This window comes from Panicum virgatum, chromosome 1N (genome assembly GCF_016808335.1).
Source record: "Panicum virgatum strain AP13 chromosome 1N, P.virgatum_v5, whole genome shotgun sequence".
Taxonomy (NCBI): Eukaryota; Viridiplantae; Streptophyta; class Magnoliopsida; order Poales; family Poaceae; genus Panicum; species Panicum virgatum.
Window position 1 is genome coordinate 5,871,145 of NC_053145.1, and position 19,406 is coordinate 5,890,550.

Consider the following 19,406-nt stretch of genomic DNA (forward strand, 5'->3'; position numbering starts at 1 on the left):
ACCGCACGATTAGAGGATGATTACTGTAGCATCACCCATCCGTGAAAAGGTTTTGCAAATAAACTTTGTTTAGTACTTCATGCATGTGAGATTTTTTTCTCGAAAATTGTGTGCGCTACTCGTGCTACCTAAGCTGTCCATGCCCTTTCTCCTTTAGTTGTAAAAATCAAAATTCCAAAACTATCATATTGAAAATGAATTTTACATACATGAAGTATTAAATGTAGATGAAATAAAAAACAAATTACATAGTTTATTTGTAAATTGCGAGACGAATCTAATGAGCCTAATTAGTCTATGATTAGACACTAAATTGCTACAGTAACCGCTACAGTACATATGTGCTAATGATGAATTAATTAGTCTTAATAAATTTTTCCCGTGGTTTACAGACGAATTCTGTAATTAGTTTTATAATTAGTCTATGTTTAATATTTTAAATGTGTAAAGATTCTATTTTAGAAACTTTACCGCTGCATCTAAACGAGGCCATGATGGTGTAGTACACGTCCGTGGCCACCTCTTTGGCTCTGCTTGGAATTCACTGAGAACATTTTGAGCTTCAGTAAGAATATTTTAAGGACATGGGATTCAGTAATTTCGATTGTGAATTTGTGACTGTTCATCTCTAGAGCTTAACTGATTCATGTGAAATTCAACTTTTTTCAAACTTCAAGCTGCCATGTGTGTCAAAGATAGATCATCCATGATCCATCTCACTTGTTAGTTTGTTACACTTCTCGGTTCCTTGTTCCAACTTCCAACACTTTGGAGTTTGAATCATTTGGAGCATCCGGCTGATTTTTACAAAAAAAGTAGACGCAATCGCGGAACAAAAGAATATGCAAGAACAGGAGCTAGCTCCTCTTACGACCTTTCATCTCTCACTGATTACAAAACTACCACTATAATCACTCTGCTCGCTTCGGATCATCAGCTCGTCGCCGGCCGGCCGCGATCTGTCCCCGCACTCCACGCACCGCCCCTCCTCGGAGCCGCCACCGCAGCCCACGCCCAAGGCCAGGTCGTCGGCGTCCAGGGCCCGGACCGAAGACGACGCCGGCGTGGCGAGGAACGTCGGCCTCTCGTCGCCGGCCATGATGACCACCACGTGCTCCCGCCAGCGATCCCCGGCGGGCCCGGCCTCGCCGGCCGCCGCGGCCTTCCCGTCGCCACGCCGGCTCCCCGCGCCGCCATGCCGCGCGGCGCCTTCCGACTCCCCATCGGCGAGGAGGCTGCCGGAGAGCTTCCAGTAGGAGCAGGCCAGGGCTAGCAGCGCCAGCGCGATGAGCCCCAGCATCGCGGCCAGCCCGCCGAAGAGGAACGGCACCGGGGACTGCCACGGCGAGTGCGGCGCCTGCAGCGTCGCGCTCGAGCTCGGCGACGCCGCCGCCGCGGGGACGTAGCCCATGGCCATGGGGTGCTCGCCGCCTGCAGGCCACATGGTCTTGTACTCTTGTTGATCTTCTAGCGCATGCCAGTGGCACGAGGCTCAGTCCTCAGTGTCTCTGTTGCTGCTTGTGTTTTTGCTGTCTGAGAGAGAGAGAGAGAGAGAGAGAGAGAGAGAGAGAGAGAGATGGTGAAGTGTTATTTGGGGTTAGTGAAATGGCAATAGGAGGCAGTGGCTGTACTTGCTTAGTAGGCCTCTACATATAGAGTTTCATTAAGGTACAAATATGGTAATAAGTTGGTAACAAATCAAGGAGAAAAGGATTTAGTCTATTACCGATTTACCGTAAAATTGAAGAATGAAAAATGAAATGGAGAGAGGTAATTAGATTTTGCACTCATATACTTTGTATCGATAAATCGGATTTTTTATCGGGTTATTTGTAAAGCAGAATTATTTGATTCCTTTGCAAAAGTACATTATGATCTGCCCCCGATCCTACGGCAAAGATATTCCAAGCAGGGCACCTTGGATTGCTTCACTGGCTTGTTAGCCTGATAACTTTTTTCAATAGCTGCTTAGTGATCCATCAGCGAGAAAAGCAGCCACTGTTTCACTTTTCTTGGTACTATAGCATATCTGTGGGCATTATCACTTGTTTGCAACTCTCACAAACTGAAGCCATGCATGTTCTTATCCAAGAGCAACTAACATGAATGTTATCTCCATAAGTGGCTCCAGCATTATATGGCTTTTTGCAGACGTGTGCGCACTGTGGCTTGCAATTTGCCCATTTTGTAAGTTGAAAGAATTCCACAAAAGGATTGAATAGATTGACCACTAACAGATCTCTTTTTTTAGCTTACCTACACGCTGCAAACACCTGTAAAAAGCAACGAGTAATTAAACCATGTTATTTTTCTTTGGAATGACAAGCCAGCCGAACAGAGCGATACATCCTCATTATCTAGAATAAATAAAGTACCTCGCTTTATTCTTTTTTTAGTGGTGGGATAACCAAAAGTTTAGATCAAACATCAATTTGAACATGGAAATACGCTGAATCTACGACAACGAATTTAAGTGGCAGCATGCTGATCGTAAAAAATACGGTTTCAAAAATCTTATATAGAAATGGATTAGATGGCTCTGCCTATGCTCATTTCAGGATAAGCAACTGCAGACCTCACCGCAATAATTGAGCACTACAGAGAAATTCAACTTTTGCAGTGGTAGAGTTTCAGTTTATTTTGTAAACGTCCGTACCACTCAAAAGACGAAAACTACATGACAAGTATGAAGGATTCATATGCAACGTTTACAAAAGCTACAGAAAGCTGCCCAATCCTCTTAAAAGAAACTGACCACTGGAAACTATTTTAGTATTTATTCATAAACGGAGAACGCTTTAATAATTGTGTGACTTCCTCTGTTCTACTTCTCCGTTCTCCCTACTCCAGTACTTTGTGTTAAAGGCGGCGACAGAGCTATCATTTTTGGGAGAAAGGCAATAACTTTTCATTTTTAACGTTTTCGAGCTGTGGTATTTGGACACATGCACACAACAACCAGAGTCTGACTCTTGCCAGTAGAAGTCTATTTGCAAAACCTTTTTAGAGATGAGTGTAACTTTTCGAGACGAATCTAATGACAATAATTAATTAATAATTTGCTATAGTGATGCTACAGTACCATCCTCTAATTGTGCGGTCAAATGTCTCATTAGATTGGTCTCGCGAATTTACCAGGGGTCCTGCAGGTGGTTTTGTAATTAGACTTTATCTAATACTCTCAATTAGTTGTCAAAGGTGCAAAAAAATTTCGCGAAATTTTTTTTAGCCCAAGCCAAACCCGGTCAGAAGTGCGTTTGGCTTGGGCACTGTTGATGACGACACTTGAAAATCACATGCACGCAAAAACGATTAGGATGGGAGAAACCCCTTGTTTCCGTGACGACACTTGATCATGTTGCATTTTGTGTGTGGAAAAAAGAGTTACTAAAGTTGAAGAAGAATCTATCTGCATGGATGCCCCAATCCCCATCGATGGGCTCCATACCTTTGCCACCTTTCTCAGAAGGACACGGCTGAATTCAGGACAGCCCGGCGGCCACTTGGTTGCGCGATCGCAATCAACCTTGTCTTTCATGCATGTATAGTTCAGACGGAATTAATTGAGAGCTTAATCTGATCGGTCCCCTTTGATTACCTGGTTTCGGGCCGATCGAGTCTCATGAAGGCAGCTCTTTTGGGTTGGTTGGCACAGCGTACCAGTGCCGCGATCCCCACCGAGCGTGTCACGCTCTGATCGGATCGCCGTTAATATCAGGTTAATCTCCTTCCTCACGTAGTTTTTTTAAGAGTAAAATATATGGACGGTCCTCGAACTTGTTTTGAGGTGTTATCTAGATCTTAAATTCTCAAAATGCATTTTTATATCCCTAAACTAGTCTGGAGGTGTCATTCGGGTCTTTAGACTCTTGAAGATGTATCTTCAGATCCGAAACTTGTCTCGGTGTGTCATTTCGATCCATAAACTCTCATGATGAATTTTCATATCTTTGAAAATTTTCCCTAAAAAAAATTCTAAAAATTGTCATTAGTTAGTTGTATTCAAAATGGACTGATTATTAAACTATTTTTTCAGCCGATTCATTTAGAAATCTTATCACTAAGACAATTTTAATTCTAAATTAGCTGCTTATTAACCATACATTATGGGTTAATATAGATCATTTGATGTCAATAGTGGATTTGTAGTTTTCTCGTTTAATATGGAGATATCAATACTAACCCTGAATATTTCCTACTATCTATTTATATTTTGCACGCGCTTTGCATTGTATAAATTGATTAATATAATTTATTTTCATTCTCAATAAAAATCAAATAAGAAAATTTATTAAATTTAAAGTAGAAAATGAATATTTCTAGTAGCAAAAAAAATATTAAATTAAAAATAGCATCTTGAGAGTTTAGGGACATGCATGACATCGTGAGATAAGTTTGTAGACCTAAAAATGCATTTTGAGATATTAGGGACCTGTGTGACACTTTGGAACAAGTTCAGAGATATGAAAAATGCATTTCTAGAGTTTACGGACCTAGATGATACATCAGAACAAGATTAGGGACCGATGGTGTATTTTACCTTTTTTTAATAACTTCCTCTCATGTACTTTGACCATGGAAATACAAATACTGTCTTGCCTTTCAGGTTAATCTCAGGTTGTTTTAGTGTTTTTTTTGGGGTACCTGAATCAGCGTCTTATCTGTACTAGCATGCAATGTGATGCTGGCAGCTGCTTTTAGTTGCTGACTGTTGTTAGCTTTGCTATTTTGGTGTGTTCTTGTTGTCGTTGTCTTCGTTGCTCGATCCGTTGGGGGTTGTTGTACCGTTCAGTGTGGTACTCTTCTTCCATTTTCTTTTAGCGTACAATCGGCAACTCAGGAAAAGAAAAATGACGCTGATAGGGCGCTTCGATGTTGCTTCATCAGTCGGTTGAGAGTTTGAGACCCTGGTCCAGTAATCATCCAATGATTAACCATTATGCTTATTATGCAGAGCATAGAGAGCTCCGAGCTGCTCAGCAGCAGCTGCGGCGGCTCGATCAGCTCGCCTGGCGCAGTTTCCCACTGGCAAATGAGTGTGCCGGCCACCGGAGCGAGCCGGCAGCAGAGGCCTACCCGCCTGCGCTGCCGCTCTGGGATAAGCTCGGAGCCCGAAAGGCAGAGAGGAGAAGATGCCCAATCCAAAAGGAAGATTTTTTTTTTGGGGGGGGGGGGGGGGGGGGCAGCCGGAAAGGAGCTCATATCCGATGCTCGATTAGCTTTGCTCGCCGACGAGGCGCGCGCTGTAGCGTTGCTGCGACCGGAATGACGCCGAAGAGACGGGACGCTGGAGCACCCAGCCGCTCAGAGATGATCCTGATCGCAGCAACTAGATGGCATTGGAATTTTGCAGGAAACGGAGTGGTTTTCATTTCTGATTAGAAGCAGTCTCCAGTTAATCAGTTACAGTGTGCTGTCAGGGGAAGAACCTTGCACTGCGATGCGTGGAAGCAGCTGGATGAGTGACGAGCAGGTCTCCATGCAAGTCCCAATTGAACGGCAGTTACAGTTACAAGCAGAGTGAACTGGATCTGCAACCACATGCGAATCAGTGCTGACAGGAAGGAGTTCAGCATTTCGGCCTCGGGGCTGTAGGCTATCGTCAGCCTCTGCGCTGCCGTCGACGGATTATGCTCAGCATGCAGGTTGGTCTGGATGCTCATGCTCAACAACAGTGTACATCTGTGGAACTGCTGTGCCCAGGTGCTAACGCACGGCAGGTGGCAGCTGCTGCCGAATTTGGGCATTTGTGCAGTCTCTGAAGAAAGACAGGAGGAATCTAGCTGATATGTTCATGTACTTCCCTATTTGTTGTTACCTCTTTTCGTGCTTCTTGGAAAGCTCTTGGTGAATAAAATAGTTGCAGGATCTGATGCTGCTGCGAGACATCAATCAATCTTAATCACTGTTTGATAAAACACAAGTCTGAAAGCAGTAAAATTCCATCTGCCAGGGTCTTCCCTTGAACCAACATTCAGTGCACACGGGAATTAATTCAGCATCCGAGCTGTAGGCTCTAGGTCAGCCGTCAGCAGTCAGACTGTGTGCTGCCGCTAAGGAGTTGCACATTGTAAAGTTTTTGAAAAAACATATTTTTATATTTGAAGTACTAAATATAGACTAATCACAAAATAAATTATAAAATTCGTCTGTAAATCGCGAGATGAATCTAATGAGCCTAATTAATCCGCATTAGAGGTTGTTTACTATAGCATTACTGTAGCAATTTAGCATCTAATTATAGCCTATTTAGGTTCATTAGATTCGTCTCGCGATTTACAGGCAAACTGTACAATGCGTTTTTTATTTTGTCTAGATTTAAATCTCCATACAAGTGCCGGAATTTTTTTTAGAATTTTGAACTTTGCAACTAAACAAGGATTGCTCGACATGCGTGTTGGCCTGGATGCTCAAGAACAATAGTGCACACCTATGGGAAGTGCAGTGCTCAGGTACTATGCATGAGCAGTTGGGAACCTTTTGCTGAAAACTGCAGTCTCTGAAGAAAGGCATGAGGATCCTTACCTCTTTATATATATATATATATATATATATATATATATATATATACACCTTTGTTGTTACCTCTTTGTGTGCTTCTTGGCAACCTCTTGGTGAATAAAATAGTTGCAGGATCTGATGCCGCCGCGAGACATCAATCAATCCCATCACTATTTCATAAACCACAAGTCAAAAATCTAATCTCTGCAAAAAATTCCCGAATTACAAACATTTCTTTAGAAATTGGCAAACATTTGGAATCAAGCAGTGTCAAAAGTGATTCCACCGCATGAACCAATAGGATTTACAGTTCTTGCCAAGCGTCTCCGCGGAGAGACTAGGGCAATTGGTTTTTACAGGTTCAGAGAATCACGGCGCGCGGGGGCCACTGCAGAGTGCAGACTGCAGACTGCACAGTCATCGTCTTCCAAACAATCCAGTCCACCGTCAAAGGCGCTTCAGCACAAGAACTTTCAGAGTGTCAGGCCAAGCTTTCTCGTATAATCAAACGGAAATGGTGCTTGTGAGTGAGCTTGACCTTTGTTTTTTGTTTTTTTAGCTTGTCCTTTGTGGCGAGTGGGGGAGGGAGAGGGATGAAGGGAAGCAGAGCAATCCAAAGCCAGCTGCTTGCAACAGTCTGCCTAGGGCCCGATGGATTGCTTAGGGCCCAATAACCTGGGCCTAACGGTATCCTAAAAGAGGCCCACTTCCAGTCCGTCCCAGTCATCCAATCCAACTACCATCAGTATTGGACGCTTTCACCTCGAGAAGGCAAATCACGCGCAAAGCCACCTCCGCGTCATCGTCGTCGTCTCCTCTCCAAGCAAGCGAAGCGGCCTCGAGATCTTCTCCGCGCCGCCATGGACGCCGTGGACTCGGTGGTCGACCCGCTCCGGGAGTTCGCCAAGGACAGCATCCGCCTCGTCAAGCGCTGCCACAAGCCCGACCGCAAGGGTAATTGCCAAGCCCCAGATCCCCGACCCCCGTACGTTTCTGGCTGCGAAATCTCGCCGGATCTGATGGGCTGCCTTTTGATGCGCGCAGAATTCACCAAGGTGGCGGCGCGGACGGCGATCGGCTTCGTCGTCATGGGCTTCGTCGGCTTCTTCGTCAAGCTCATCTTCATCCCCATCAACAACATCATCGTCGGGTCAGGCTGATCCGGTCCCAGCAGGTATATATTTTGCGCCTCACGCCTCTCCTCGATCTGGTTTCCAGCCGCATTCAGTCAATTTTTTTGTGCCCCATATGTGCAATTCAATGGATCTCTTAGATCGTTCGAAATCTGCTTAGAACGATTTCAATTTCATATCGAGTCATGTGATTTGAGCCCGCAGTGGTCGAGTAAGGCTTGTGCTTATGCGTTCACCTGATTGGCTCTTGTGCTATGCAGTATGATTAGTTTTTATACTACTATAGTAGCTTGGTCTGGAAGCCATTTTTTAGTCTCGAATCAGTACCTGTGTGGCCTTAAAATTCTCTCGTGATGTTCACTTGGTATCTGCTAAATTGGACGAGTTAACCTGATTTTTTACTATGGTTGTGTTCTGGCTCCAGAAAAAGATAAGCAGTGATGATTCAGTCAAGCCAGATTTTGGAAGTTTTGATGTTAAATATGTAGCTGATGGTGACAAACCAAATGCTGTTTCTTGTAACATCCTGCAAATTCTTCAGTTGTACTTCCAAAACACAGCAATCAAATGTTGAGTACTTGAGTGTGCAATTCAAACTCTTAGACAGCTGCTTTTAGCTAGACCATGTCAGCTGTAAGCTCAACAAGATGATCCTGCAAGTCTATGGTCTGGCTTGTAATGGTGATTTGCTTAACATTAGTTGTGTGTACAATAACCAAATTGACCAGACTATTAGGTACCTCCTTCATAGATATGGGATTTTAGGAATCACGGGCTGCTCAGTAGCTTGACCATTCGTAAAAGATATTGTTTCCCACTTTTAGATCAACTGATGATATTTGTGTTATAGTGATTGATGCTTTGTGCTATTACCTCCTAGCAAACATAATGAAATGACAATCCATGGATTGACCTCATGTTATCTCACCCAAATTTCTTTTGCACTTGGGCTTTAGATGAACATACTGTGTCCAATTGAGCATCATGACCAGTTCTAATGGTTATTTTGTTGCCTCTGCTGCAGGTGAGGGGCCGCAGGACTGGACAATGGCAACAATACCTTGGAAGCAGTTTTCAGCCCTATATCATAAAGAATCATTTAGGTTTTCTTTTTGTTAAGGACTGCTCCTCCTGTTTTGTCTCGAAAGATTTGGTACACTTGAAACTCTTTTTGTAACCTGATACTGATTAGGCATGCGTGAGCTAACAGGTAACAAAATCCAATGGTGACAGTTTCCGCACCCGTTTACCTTGTCTTCTGGGATATGTTGTGGTTTGGCTCCGTTCCTGATTCCTATTTCCTTACAGGCAGACGTTGTCTTTTCAGTAGTAGCTACCGTAGCATGGTTAGTTTATCCAGGACAGGTTTAGATTTGTGAATTGCTAGCAGGTCTCTGACCTTAAGGTGTTGTTTGGTTGGCAAATCGCTGTGTTAATGCAAATGGTTACAATGCTGAATGCGGAAAAATTGAGTGCCGCTGGAAAGGTACGTAATGGGATGTGATACACCTCGTTTTTGGGGTAATTTGTATTGGACTGTAATCGCTTACCATGGTATCTGATCACATAACATCCATACCAAACAAAATCTAACAAGAATGAATCACGGTGTAAACGGATAGCACCCGTTTTGTACCCAACCAAACAGTACCCAAGTGGTACCATGGTAGGTTTAAAGGGTTCTGTTAGTGAATGTGTTCGTACATCTGAGCCCAAGGGCCACAAGGCTGCATATCACGACCGAATGAATCAGCAGATTTTACTCAGAGCCACATGAAAAAACAATTCGTCAGCATACATAGAATTCTAAATCTTCCAACAGACCATGAAAGATAGTCACCAAGCTTAACAGCCAAGTGAATCAAGAAAACGGATCGAACACAGATTAGATGGTCACCGAGCTCAACAGTTAAGTCTACCAAAAACAAACGAAATGAAAACAGATTATCTGTTGGTGCGAGTTACACGAAACAACATGCCAACCAATCTACCGGCCCCTAAGAGGCGACGACAAGGTGGAACAGCAGCACGGAGCTAGTGCCTGCTGGATATGCTGAAGGAAGAGACCTTCATGGGTGTGGCCACCACCAGTGGCGCCTCGGGAGAGTCGCTGATGGCGTACTTGTCATGCATGAAACGACTGGCCACGATGGACTCATCCTTCGGGATCACCTTGTAACAGTAACAGCTTTTGAGACCCTCCTGGTACTGGTAGCACTCGTGGTGGCTGTTCTTCACCTGCAGAAAGTTCCACACCACGCTGTACTTCCCCACCGTGGCCACAAGGTGCCGCTCCTGCCTCCCATTCTCCGTCACCTGCGCGTCATTGGACACAGGATGAGGGCTAGTCTCAATAGTAAACAAATGCACACCACCACTCGTGGTCGTGGTCAATGGGTTTTCATCAATCAGAAAACAAAATTTGGGATATTTCTAGTCTAGGAAATACATTAACCATTTGATTATAGTCTCTGCAGACAGTGGCATGGAGATCACAGCAGGTGATTCAATATGTACCAGACACAGCAATGTGTCACCAGCATACATTCAAGTTCATATCATACTAATAGTTTTAAAGCAGCTGAAACAAAATGATCCACTGAACTGCATTCAAATGGTACGAGGAAGCATAGAAGGTGGCTTATTAACAATACATGCATCATAAGCACATGCAGGTTATCAGCTCCAGATCTGGATCCTAGATACTCCGCAGTGAACTCAATCAAGAAACATTTTTAGCAAACACCAGGCATGAAAAGGTAAATAAATTTGTGGTAGTTACATTGCTCTGCTAGTTTGACAATGCTGATGAATGTCATCCAACCTATACTAAATTGAAACTGAATTGACTGTCTTTAACAGTATGATACAACGTCACACTAATTTTCCAGCATACTCCATTTCCACGACAAGTGAAAATTGGTAACTCATAACTAAAAGGCAACATCCAACTAACATGCATCTGTCACAACATCCTTATAGTATGAAATATTTAACATAACAAATGAGTGGCATACACAACTATAAAACCGCAAAAGACATGTATTGAATGTCAGGGGTGTGATTAAACAAGGGAAAAAGCCCAAGTATTATAAGCAAAGGCCACATAACAGAACCTAACACCAATGTAAAGCTGAAGACTTTCTACATGATCTATACTCTTATAAATTGATAATTACGGGTCACTGAATATATCAGTACAACCTACTGTTAGTTTTGATCATGCGCAATATCAGAATGCTACCCAAGAAGTGCAATGACTATTTGTATAGTCAGTGGTAATCTGAACATAATTTCATAGTAAGAAAGTGGCAAGATATACTCACCCAAGAGAACCTTCCCTCCCGGAATCTGTTGTTTGCACCTGCGAGATGAGAGTCTAGTGGGTTGAGCTTCAACAGCCTTGGAGCTGCAATTCTGTTCCCCATTCTCCCACTGAATCCGGTCTTCTCCTTTCCATCCTTGTCAATGAAAATGGTGCATATCAGAATCAGGTATGTATCGGTTGTCCCCAAAATCCATTTTCCGTCGTAAGTCACATCTACATGAGTAATTGGCGAACCCAGCCCTGGGAAGGCTGTCTTCGCCATCCTCATAGAGCTCTTCGAATACAATCTGATCTTCCCATCTAATGATCCAACAACGATGGACCCATCACCAGTAGAAGCAAAACATTGAAAGTTTGTTCCCCGGGAAAACTGATGGCCCTGGGTCCATTGCAATACTGGTGATTCAGCTGCACTTGCAAGGTTCTGCACAATACCCCTCCGGTCCCTCATATCCCACCGGCACAACCGATTGTCATCCAGTCCCAAGAAGGTGGATTCCGACGGATCCATCTGAGCACCTTTGCTATCATTCGTAATATCCCTCATATTAATATCAGCTCCATCTTTCTCAAATTTCCATTCCGACACCACCTTCCCAGTCTCAATGTCAAGCTGATGCACCCCCTTGGCATGAGGCTTCCCATCAGTGGCGGGGCTCATCAAGAGCATGTTAGTCTCCGCCCGCATCAGAAGTGCCTTCTTAGGAGTTGAGAAGTTCGTGTTCCCCCCAGAAAACTTCACAGACATCCCCTTGCCATGTATCCCATGTTCGAAATTCCTCACAACCTGAATGCCCGAATCTCCAACAAGGAAGCTGTTATCCAGCGCGCCAAGTGCAAGACTCTGAATCCCACTGCCTTCCTCAACCGGCTCCTCGAACTCCCTCAGATCCTCCATCAGGGGCTTCAGTGTGGGTGTCCGTGGCGGCATCGGGCTGCCCTTGGGCCCTGGAGAAAACCCGTCGGTGGCATCCTCCCAAATGGACTCGTCACCATCCTCCGGGCGCGCCCACGCCGCGAAGTCCTTCCCGAACACCTTGGCGCGGCCCTCATCGTTGGCGGCGACGCCGTAGCTGTTCTCAAACAGGCAACTGTGGTACTTGGCGCAGAAATCGCCGAAGCCGTCAGCGTGGAGGAACTTAAGGGCCCAGACGCCGTCGGCGACGAAGTCCACCCGGCGCTGCGCGGGGAAGGTCTTGAGCTGCAGCTCGGGCCCGACCCTGGCCCGGATCTTCGACCCCACGACGAGGCACCAGGGGCCGGTGGCGGGCGCGTCGTCGTCCTCGTCGTCGCCGGTGCGGACGAAGGATGCGGCGGCGAGGCGGTCGGAGACGATCCACTTGGCGGACGGGGAGGAGCCGCCGATGTGGAGGTACAGCTTGACGGCGTTGAGGGCCGCCGGGTTGGCGGTGGGGGCGAGGCCGGGGCTAGGGTTGGGGGAGATGGGCTCGTTGTACTTGAGGCGGAGGCTGCGGAGTTGGCGGTCGATGGCGTCGACGGAGGCGGGGGTGGCCGCCCCCGCGCCGCCTGCCGCCTTGGACGAGGCGGAGGCCGGGGGCGGCGTGCCGTAGTCGGAGGAGTTGTCGGAGGCCCGGGACTCCGCGTCCTCCGAGTCGGAGTCGGAGAGGTCCAGGTCCTCGCGGCTGTGTGAACCCCCCATGGCGGCGGCGGCGGCGGCGAGCGGCTAGGGTTTCGGCGAGGAGGTGGATGGGGGGAGCGGAGGAGGAGCGTTCGGGAATTTGAAATTTGGGGGCGGAGAGGGGAGGCGAACTGGCGAAGGAAGGTGGAGGTGGGGGTTTGCGTTGCAAGTGGGGAAGGAGATCTGGGAGATGAAAAGAATAGGCGAATTGGCTTCAGAACTACGTAGGAGTGAATACCAAACGGTACGCAATTCAAACTGAGATCCGTAGGGCCGTGACAGTGACTCCCAAGTGCTTGATCTGAACTCGGTGATTCAAAGTTTCAAAGTGAATATGCAGCTCGAATTCATAACACGAACAATAGTTTCCCAGATTTTTTAGCTGAGAATGGAAATTGAAAATCGACGAACAGCACCACGAGGAAAAAAGAGAACGTTTACTGTTTGGAGTTGGGTTCAGTACTTCGGTGGCCTGGATAGAGATTCAGAGATATTGTCACGGTGACATTGCGTGACATTGAGTTAACATGAGGCCCAAGTCATTCGAGTCCATGTAAGTCCTACACATCAGTGATTCAATGACACGGGAATGTCACCGTGGTAATATCGCTGAATCTGCGTTCCAGTGGCCTACCTTGGTCTCGGCCAAAAGCTGAAACTGAACTATAGCATGCAGGATTGTTGGTGTCATTGTCGCACAATAATGGAAAGCTCTTACCAAAAAGCTGCAAATCTCATTATCTTCTGAGATTATTAGTTGTTTTGCTATTTTAGGATACATGTCTTTTCTATATATCTAGATATAAGATATGTCTAGATACACACTGGCGGAGCTTAGTGCATTTGAAAGGGGGCCATGCCCCCCCCTCCGACTTCTGAAAATCTACACTAAATGAACAGTAAACCAGCTACTATTTATTGATTTTTAAGATAAAGTACCATAGCTGGCCCCCTAATTACTCACTCAAACTCAGATACATACTACATATCAAAATTTTGAAACGGAGAGAGTAGGGGTAAAGGACTGTAACCTTCATATAACGAATCGCAGGGTTCTTTCATACTACTGAACTTGCCTGGATGGGAACTGCAATATGCAATCGAGAGTGATACTTTTTACAACAGTATAAAAGGCTGCAAAAATCAATGGTTGTGTACTTGTGTCTGAAGACGACTGTTAATCATTAGTTGCCCAAATGCCCCAAAAGTAAAAAAAATAAAAATCGATGTGTTCGGGGATATATGGAGAGACCCTTTTGAAGGTCTTCAGGTTGAAAACATCTGATAGTTGGTCATCAGCTCTGCAAGTGCTGAAAAGTGGCTAGTAATCTCCTTTCTTAGCGAGGCGGTCTGAAATGTCTTGAGACGGAGTGAAAAGAGGTTGCTGCATCTGCCCTGACCCGCTGATCAAAAGGCAACATAAATGGTGCCGGATTGTTTTTAGAAAGACAGGTAATCAATGTTTTGGTGCCGGATTTATCAGAATAATAAGGGCATCTCCAACCCACAAACAGCTGCCGTCTGCAAGTTTTGGGAATTAGTAACACAGACAGCTCAGCAGACAGCTTCTCCAACCCACAGACAGCTACTGTCTATTTGATTTGATTGTTTAATGCTTGGAATGTAGCCTATGATCAACTATGAATATTGCTGTGTAGACCATTGTGTGGCTATGTACCATATGAATAAGAAAGCATTCGAACTCTCAATATTTAACCACTTCGAAAAATAACAACTATTTCAATGGAGCATAAACTACACTTGCATACATACGAATGACACAGTACACATGCATCCATAAAAATGCAAGCCCACAATTGGCAACTAACGATTTAAAGTATGCATCCATGAATATTGAGACGCCATGGTTGAGCTCAGAGTAGGGGGGGGGGGGGGGGGGATCTTGCGCTACAGCCGGCGGGGATCCGGCCATTGTTGGACGATGGGGCAGCAGGGAAACGGCCACCAGTGTAACTTGGGGCAGTGGGGAACGCCGACGAAGCTTCAACGGAGATGGGCATCGCCGGTGATGCGCCGCTGCGCCCCAGCCCGCCGGGACACCTTTCCGGCCTGCCGTTGCTGCCTGCCGCGGGAGCGCCATGCTCTTCCTCTACCGTGCAGCAGCTTCCTCCTTCCGTGGCATGGCAGCCCGATCTACCTTCTGAGCGATTTGTGGATGAAGAGGCAGCGGGGATTGGAATATGAGGGGCGATGGAGGCACGGATTTGAGGAGAAAGCGTGCGCGGTTGCGGGGAGAGAGCGCGCGCTGGGAGTGGGATTTTGCTGCGATGCGCGCCAAAATCGCTGCTGCCGTAGCCGATCCATCCCGCCGGCGATTTGGTTCCCCAACGCAAGCGCTGGTGTCTACTTGATCTTGGAGCACGCGCTTTTGCCGTCGTGGGAGGAGGCGACGGCAAAACGGCTCGCTCGGCGAAACTGCATCGGTAAGTACGTCCACACAGTTGCTGTCTATTTATCACAAAATGACCGCTTATACAACGAGTTGTCTATTTAACTGTCTGCTAGGTATTTAATTCACTTTTTGGTGATCTAGTGCATAATATGATCTTTGTAGCCATTATGTTGCATACATAGGAGAAAACACAATATATCAAATAATTCGAATGGCTCTTAAAATAATTATGTATATAATATATATTTATATGGATAGCAATACATGACATGATATAATAATAAAGTCATCGCCCTCATGGGACATACTGCTCTAATTTTCTCTTCGCCCATAACAATGCCATATGTGCTCTAATTGACATAGATATGCAGTAACACAAATGCAGATAACATTCATAGGTTCAAAATGAGTTCCTCCGAGTCATCTTTCCAAGAGTTTCCCTCATCAGAGCCGAGTGGTTCTATAGATAGATAACAAATAGACTGATCAATTGACTACAAAACTGCATCCTTTAAGGAAGGGGAAAATTCCTTGCACGGCCCTAGAACAAATAGCACTCCCTTGTATGGCCCTGGAAAAATGAAAATTCCTTGTATGACCTCCGTTTTATTTTCTATGCCTTCTATGGCCTTCCCGTCAGCTCCCATTGGGAATTCCGTCAACATCACACGAGCCCCGCCGCCGTCCGCTCCACATCCCCGCCCCGCGATGCAGGTCCCCGCGCGAGCCCCGCCGCCGTCCGCTCCACATCCCCGCCCCGCGATGCAGGTCCCCACGCCGTTCGCCACACTGCGCCCCCGTTGACCTGCTGGAGGCACCGCCACTGCCCCCGGTGAAGGCACTGACGCCCTCCGCCCGCCCGCCCACCCGCCTGCCCCGCCGCGCATGCCATGGATGCCCCGCGTCAGCCGCTGGCGGCCCTGCTCGTCACCGCGGCCGCGGCTGCCTCCTTCGCCGCGTGCGCGTGGACATGACAGGGCCGCGGCTCAAGCTCTCCCTCGCCACGCGCGCCATGACAGGCAGCATCAGCACTGCCGGGCGCACCCATTTGGGGCCCTATGCTGCTCCTGGCCTGCCGCAGGCGGCCGGCGGGCTTGGCCACCGTGGCCATGGCGATCACAATGGCGCCTACGGCGTTCCGGTGAGCGGAGCGGCGCATGCGGGTGACTAGAGGGAGCTTGAGCATCTACGGCTCATGGAGAACGCACCCATGTGGTTGGTCGGTAGAGAGGAGGCCGGGAAGGTGGGTCTCACCGGCTAGGCGGTGCGACGGCGGCACTGGCAGCTCGGGCGTGCCGGCGAGAGGGCTCGAGGGCGCGCAGCGGGCTGGGGTGATGGGTGGGGAGTTCGGTGAGAGGGCAAGGAAGCTCCACGTGCGGGGAATCGAGGTAGGACGGCTCGTGCTCGGCGAATCGAGCCAGCGACGAGAAGGAGGTCGCGGTGGTGTTGAAGCTCGGGCGGCCGCGAGATTTGAAATCCCGCGCCGTGGAGCGGCAGGAGCTCGTGGGGAAGAGCCTGGGGAAGAAGCTAGGGAGGCGACCGAGTTAGCCAAGGGAAGAAGCTAGGGAGGTGGGGAGTTCGGCGAGGGCACGAAGAAGCTAGGGAATAAGCTAGGGAGGCGCCGGGGCCTGTATCGCGGGAGCGGAGGATGTGGAGCGGACGGCGGCGGGGTCTGTGTGATGTTGACGGAATTTCCAACGGGAGGTGACAGGAAGGCCATAGAAAGGATAGAAAATAAAACAGAGGTCATACAAAGAATTTTCATTTCTCCAGGGCCATGCAAGGGAGTGCTATTTGTTCTAGGGCCATGCAAGGAATTTTCCCTTAAGAGTTCCTTCACATATGAATCTTCCCCATCAGATAGTTTAGGAGTCTTTTCTGCATCCTTCTCCGTGATAGCATATGCCATTTGGACAGATCCACCACCAAGATTGACAACTCCAACTGTGTCTGCATAAGTCTTTCCCAAATTTCCCAAGAGATAGTTGATAGTGAGAGAGAAGAGTTATACTTGTTTCTGACTTTCCATAGTAAAGTCTGAATTTAAAAGGAAGTACACAAGTTTACTATGTTATCCTCAACTGGTTGTACAGCTCCATCTCATCTGAAATTCTTGATATTGTGATGCAGAAAGCTCAACAACCAAGACCATTTAGTTTGGATCAACATCAAGATTCCAAAATCTCTACCAAGACAATAAGAAAAGTTGATTCAGACTAAACTGAACGAACACAGTCAAAATTCCATATGGAAGTTGCTGTATCCAGGACATTTTTTCGCAGCCCTTATCATGTACTACCGACTAAGCAAGCATGCTAGTTTCTTGCAGAGTAGCATGTCTCTTTTGGGCAAAGGTACACCATTCTCTCACTGCACACAGAAAAACGAATGCAACGCATCATGCATGCCCGCATTTGTATTCAAGTCAGTGCAGTAAACGCTGACATATTACTGAACCTTCAGAACAACATATCTGAAAGAACCAAAGTGGCAGCCTGAACAAACTGAAGTCAGCGATAACCGTGTACGATGTCACATTACAGCCTACCAATTGAAGCAATCATATAAAAAGGATGACAAATCATCTCATGCCATAATGGAAATTATCTCAACTGCTTTACAGCCTAACCAAAATTTAGGGTATGGGTATTTGTCCGAAATTCGGACTGCATTGTTCTGTTCAGAATATTCAGTTTTATACTAGATTGAATCAACACAGTCAAAATTCTCGACAGAAGTTGCTCGATTTAGTGAAAGTTCAGACTAGCGTACCAGTATTGTTCAGCTAAACCTGCACTCCAGTATTGTAGGCGCCTGTGGTTTCGTTTTGCCGTTGAAGCCTAGGCGCTCATGAAGGCGGCCGTCTCCGGCGGCGGCCAGATCCACACCATGGCCGGAGTTGGGGAGCCGTTGAAGTCTGGGTGCAGGATGCTCGTCCACTACGCGCTCGTGATGGGGGCGACAGTCTCCGGCGGCGGGGACGCGCTGTGCGGGTCAGCGGCGGCCAGATCCGCCCTGGCCGGAGCTGGGGGAAGGGGAGGATCTCCGGCGGCGGGGGGGCGCTGTGCGGGTCGGCCGCGGCCAGATCCCCCGTTGCCGGAGCTGGGGAGAGGGAGAGCCGGAAGCGCGTGCATATTGCGGCCTACTGCCTCCGTTGCAGGCCGTGGGAGAAGCAACACAGTAGTGGACGGTGGTGGCGCGGCGAGGACGGGGCAGCGCGGGACAGGGACGGGGACGGGGACGGGGACGGGGCGGTGCACGGCGAGGATTTTTCAGGGGAAGATGGCACGCACCTTTGGCGCCAAACGATTCCCCGCGTGCTCACCGGATCCTCGCCGCCGTCGCCGAGCCGCAGCGCTCCGTACAACCCTCGTGCTCCTCGTCGACTCGTCTCGGACCACGCGCGCAAGCCGCCGACGAACGAGCCGACGACCCTGCTCTCTCTCCTCAATAATTGCCAGTCACGAGGGGGGTTTTCGCAAAAAAAATCTGCATGTCGACGGAGTCGACTGTCCGTTGTACATGCCCTAAACCGACGGCGTAATTACTCGCTAACTCGCGTTGCTGCCGTCCGCTCGTCCTGCACGGCTGCACCACCGTGCCGGGCGCGGTGAAGAAGTGCGCATGCTGTGGTTGATGCCGACGTTTGCAGGGAAGGGAAGGCTCCGGGTCCGAGGTAGCCAGGTAGGCACGGCACGCCACGCGATGACAAGCTAGCTAGCCCATCACTTCCCCATCAGCGCGCTGGTTTTTCCACCGGCATCGCCTGTTCGGCTGCTGGTATTTTGGCTGGATGGAGGGGGCTGGCTGGAATTTCAGAAGGCTGGAAGGACTGACTGGAATTTGGACAAATTTGTCCAGGGACACCGTTAGAATGTAGACCTCGCTCTGTGTGCTGTTCAAGTCTCCCGCGGTGTGTCGTCGTCCTCGCCGAAGAAGTACGCCTCGCCGCTGCCGGCCCCGGAGCTAAGCAAGTAGTATCCTCCCAGTCTCACGCTCCCGAACCTCAAGACTGACGACAGCTTCAAGGTGAAGCCCTGCCGTTCGCGAGCAGCGCTTGGGATGGTTTTACCGAGGAAGAGAAGATAAGGCAGCGGGGGTAGAATTGTCATTTATTGTTGCTCTGCTATTAAATCAATTAAGATATTGTTGTCGATGTCTTTCAGCAAATGGGTTCTGTCGGCTACCATAATTATGGACACCCTAATCGTGATACTAAGATCGCTTTAAAACGCAAACACATGTTAAGGCAACTGGGCCCACGAAGGCCCACGGCATCCTTCCGATCTGAAAGAAAGAAAAGGACTCAACGAAGCCCAGCATGCGGCCCATTCGCACCCCTCTCGGGCCCGCGGGACGATCTCCGCCTCGCTCGAGGGCTTCTATCGAGAC

General features: G+C 47.9%; 3 protein-coding genes and 1 long non-coding RNA gene across 5 annotated transcripts; 1 reads left to right on the forward strand and 3 right to left on the reverse strand.

Moving 5' to 3' along the window:
• Positions 1 to 685: 685 nt before the first annotated feature.
• LOC120654827 (protein GLUTAMINE DUMPER 2-like) lies at positions 686 to 1,735 on the reverse strand. The gene has a single exon (XM_039932490.1). It carries the CDS (start codon positions 1,442 to 1,444, stop codon positions 878 to 880), a length of 567 nt encoding a protein of 188 aa, XP_039788424.1. The 5' UTR covers positions 1,445 to 1,735; the 3' UTR covers positions 686 to 877.
• Positions 1,736 to 7,227: 5,492 nt separating this feature from the next.
• LOC120654829 (protein transport protein Sec61 subunit gamma) lies at positions 7,228 to 8,878 on the forward strand. Its single transcript, XM_039932492.1, has 3 exons — positions 7,228 to 7,455; positions 7,546 to 7,675; positions 8,659 to 8,878. Exons 1-2 carry the CDS (start codon positions 7,362 to 7,364, stop codon positions 7,659 to 7,661), a joined length of 210 nt encoding a protein of 69 aa, XP_039788426.1. The 5' UTR covers positions 7,228 to 7,361; the 3' UTR covers positions 7,662 to 7,675; positions 8,659 to 8,878.
• A 490-nt stretch (positions 8,879 to 9,368) lies between these two features.
• LOC120654828 (protein CYPRO4-like) lies at positions 9,369 to 12,788 on the reverse strand. Its single transcript, XM_039932491.1, has 2 exons — positions 10,961 to 12,788; positions 9,369 to 9,950 (listed from the first exon to the last, which is right to left on the reverse strand). Exons 1-2 carry the CDS (start codon positions 12,620 to 12,622, stop codon positions 9,669 to 9,671), a joined length of 1,944 nt encoding a protein of 647 aa, XP_039788425.1. The 5' UTR covers positions 12,623 to 12,788; the 3' UTR covers positions 9,369 to 9,668.
• A 4,215-nt stretch (positions 12,789 to 17,003) lies between these two features.
• LOC120654831 lies at positions 17,004 to 18,574 on the reverse strand. Of its 2 annotated transcripts, none has more exons than XR_005667188.1 (2): positions 18,308 to 18,574; positions 17,004 to 17,384 (listed from the first exon to the last, which is right to left on the reverse strand). It is a non-coding gene; the product is annotated as an uncharacterized LOC120654831 (long non-coding RNA). The 2 variants fall into 2 exon arrangements; XR_005667187.1 differs by having other exon boundaries at positions 17,787 to 18,555.
• Positions 18,575 to 19,406: the final 832 nt, after the last annotated feature.

What these genes read in the sequence shown, in the direction of transcription:
- LOC120654827 (XM_039932490.1), bottom strand. Translation starts at nt 1,444, where the DNA reads ATGTGGCCTGCAGGCGGCGAGCACCCCATGGCCATGGGCTACGTCCCC.
- LOC120654828 (XM_039932491.1), bottom strand. Translation starts at nt 12,622, where the DNA reads ATGGGGGGTTCACACAGCCGCGAGGACCTGGACCTCTCCGACTCCGAC. An exon ending in GGGAGGGAAGGTTCTCTTGG is followed by an intron (nt 9,951 to 10,960) that starts GTGAGTATATCT and finishes AATGACGCGCAG; the next exon opens with GTGACGGAGAATGGGAGGCA.
- LOC120654829 (XM_039932492.1), top strand. Translation starts at nt 7,362, where the DNA reads ATGGACGCCGTGGACTCGGTGGTCGACCCGCTCCGGGAGTTCGCCAAG. An exon ending in CCACAAGCCCGACCGCAAGG is followed by an intron (nt 7,456 to 7,545) that starts GTAATTGCCAAG and finishes TGATGCGCGCAG; the next exon opens with AATTCACCAAGGTGGCGGCG.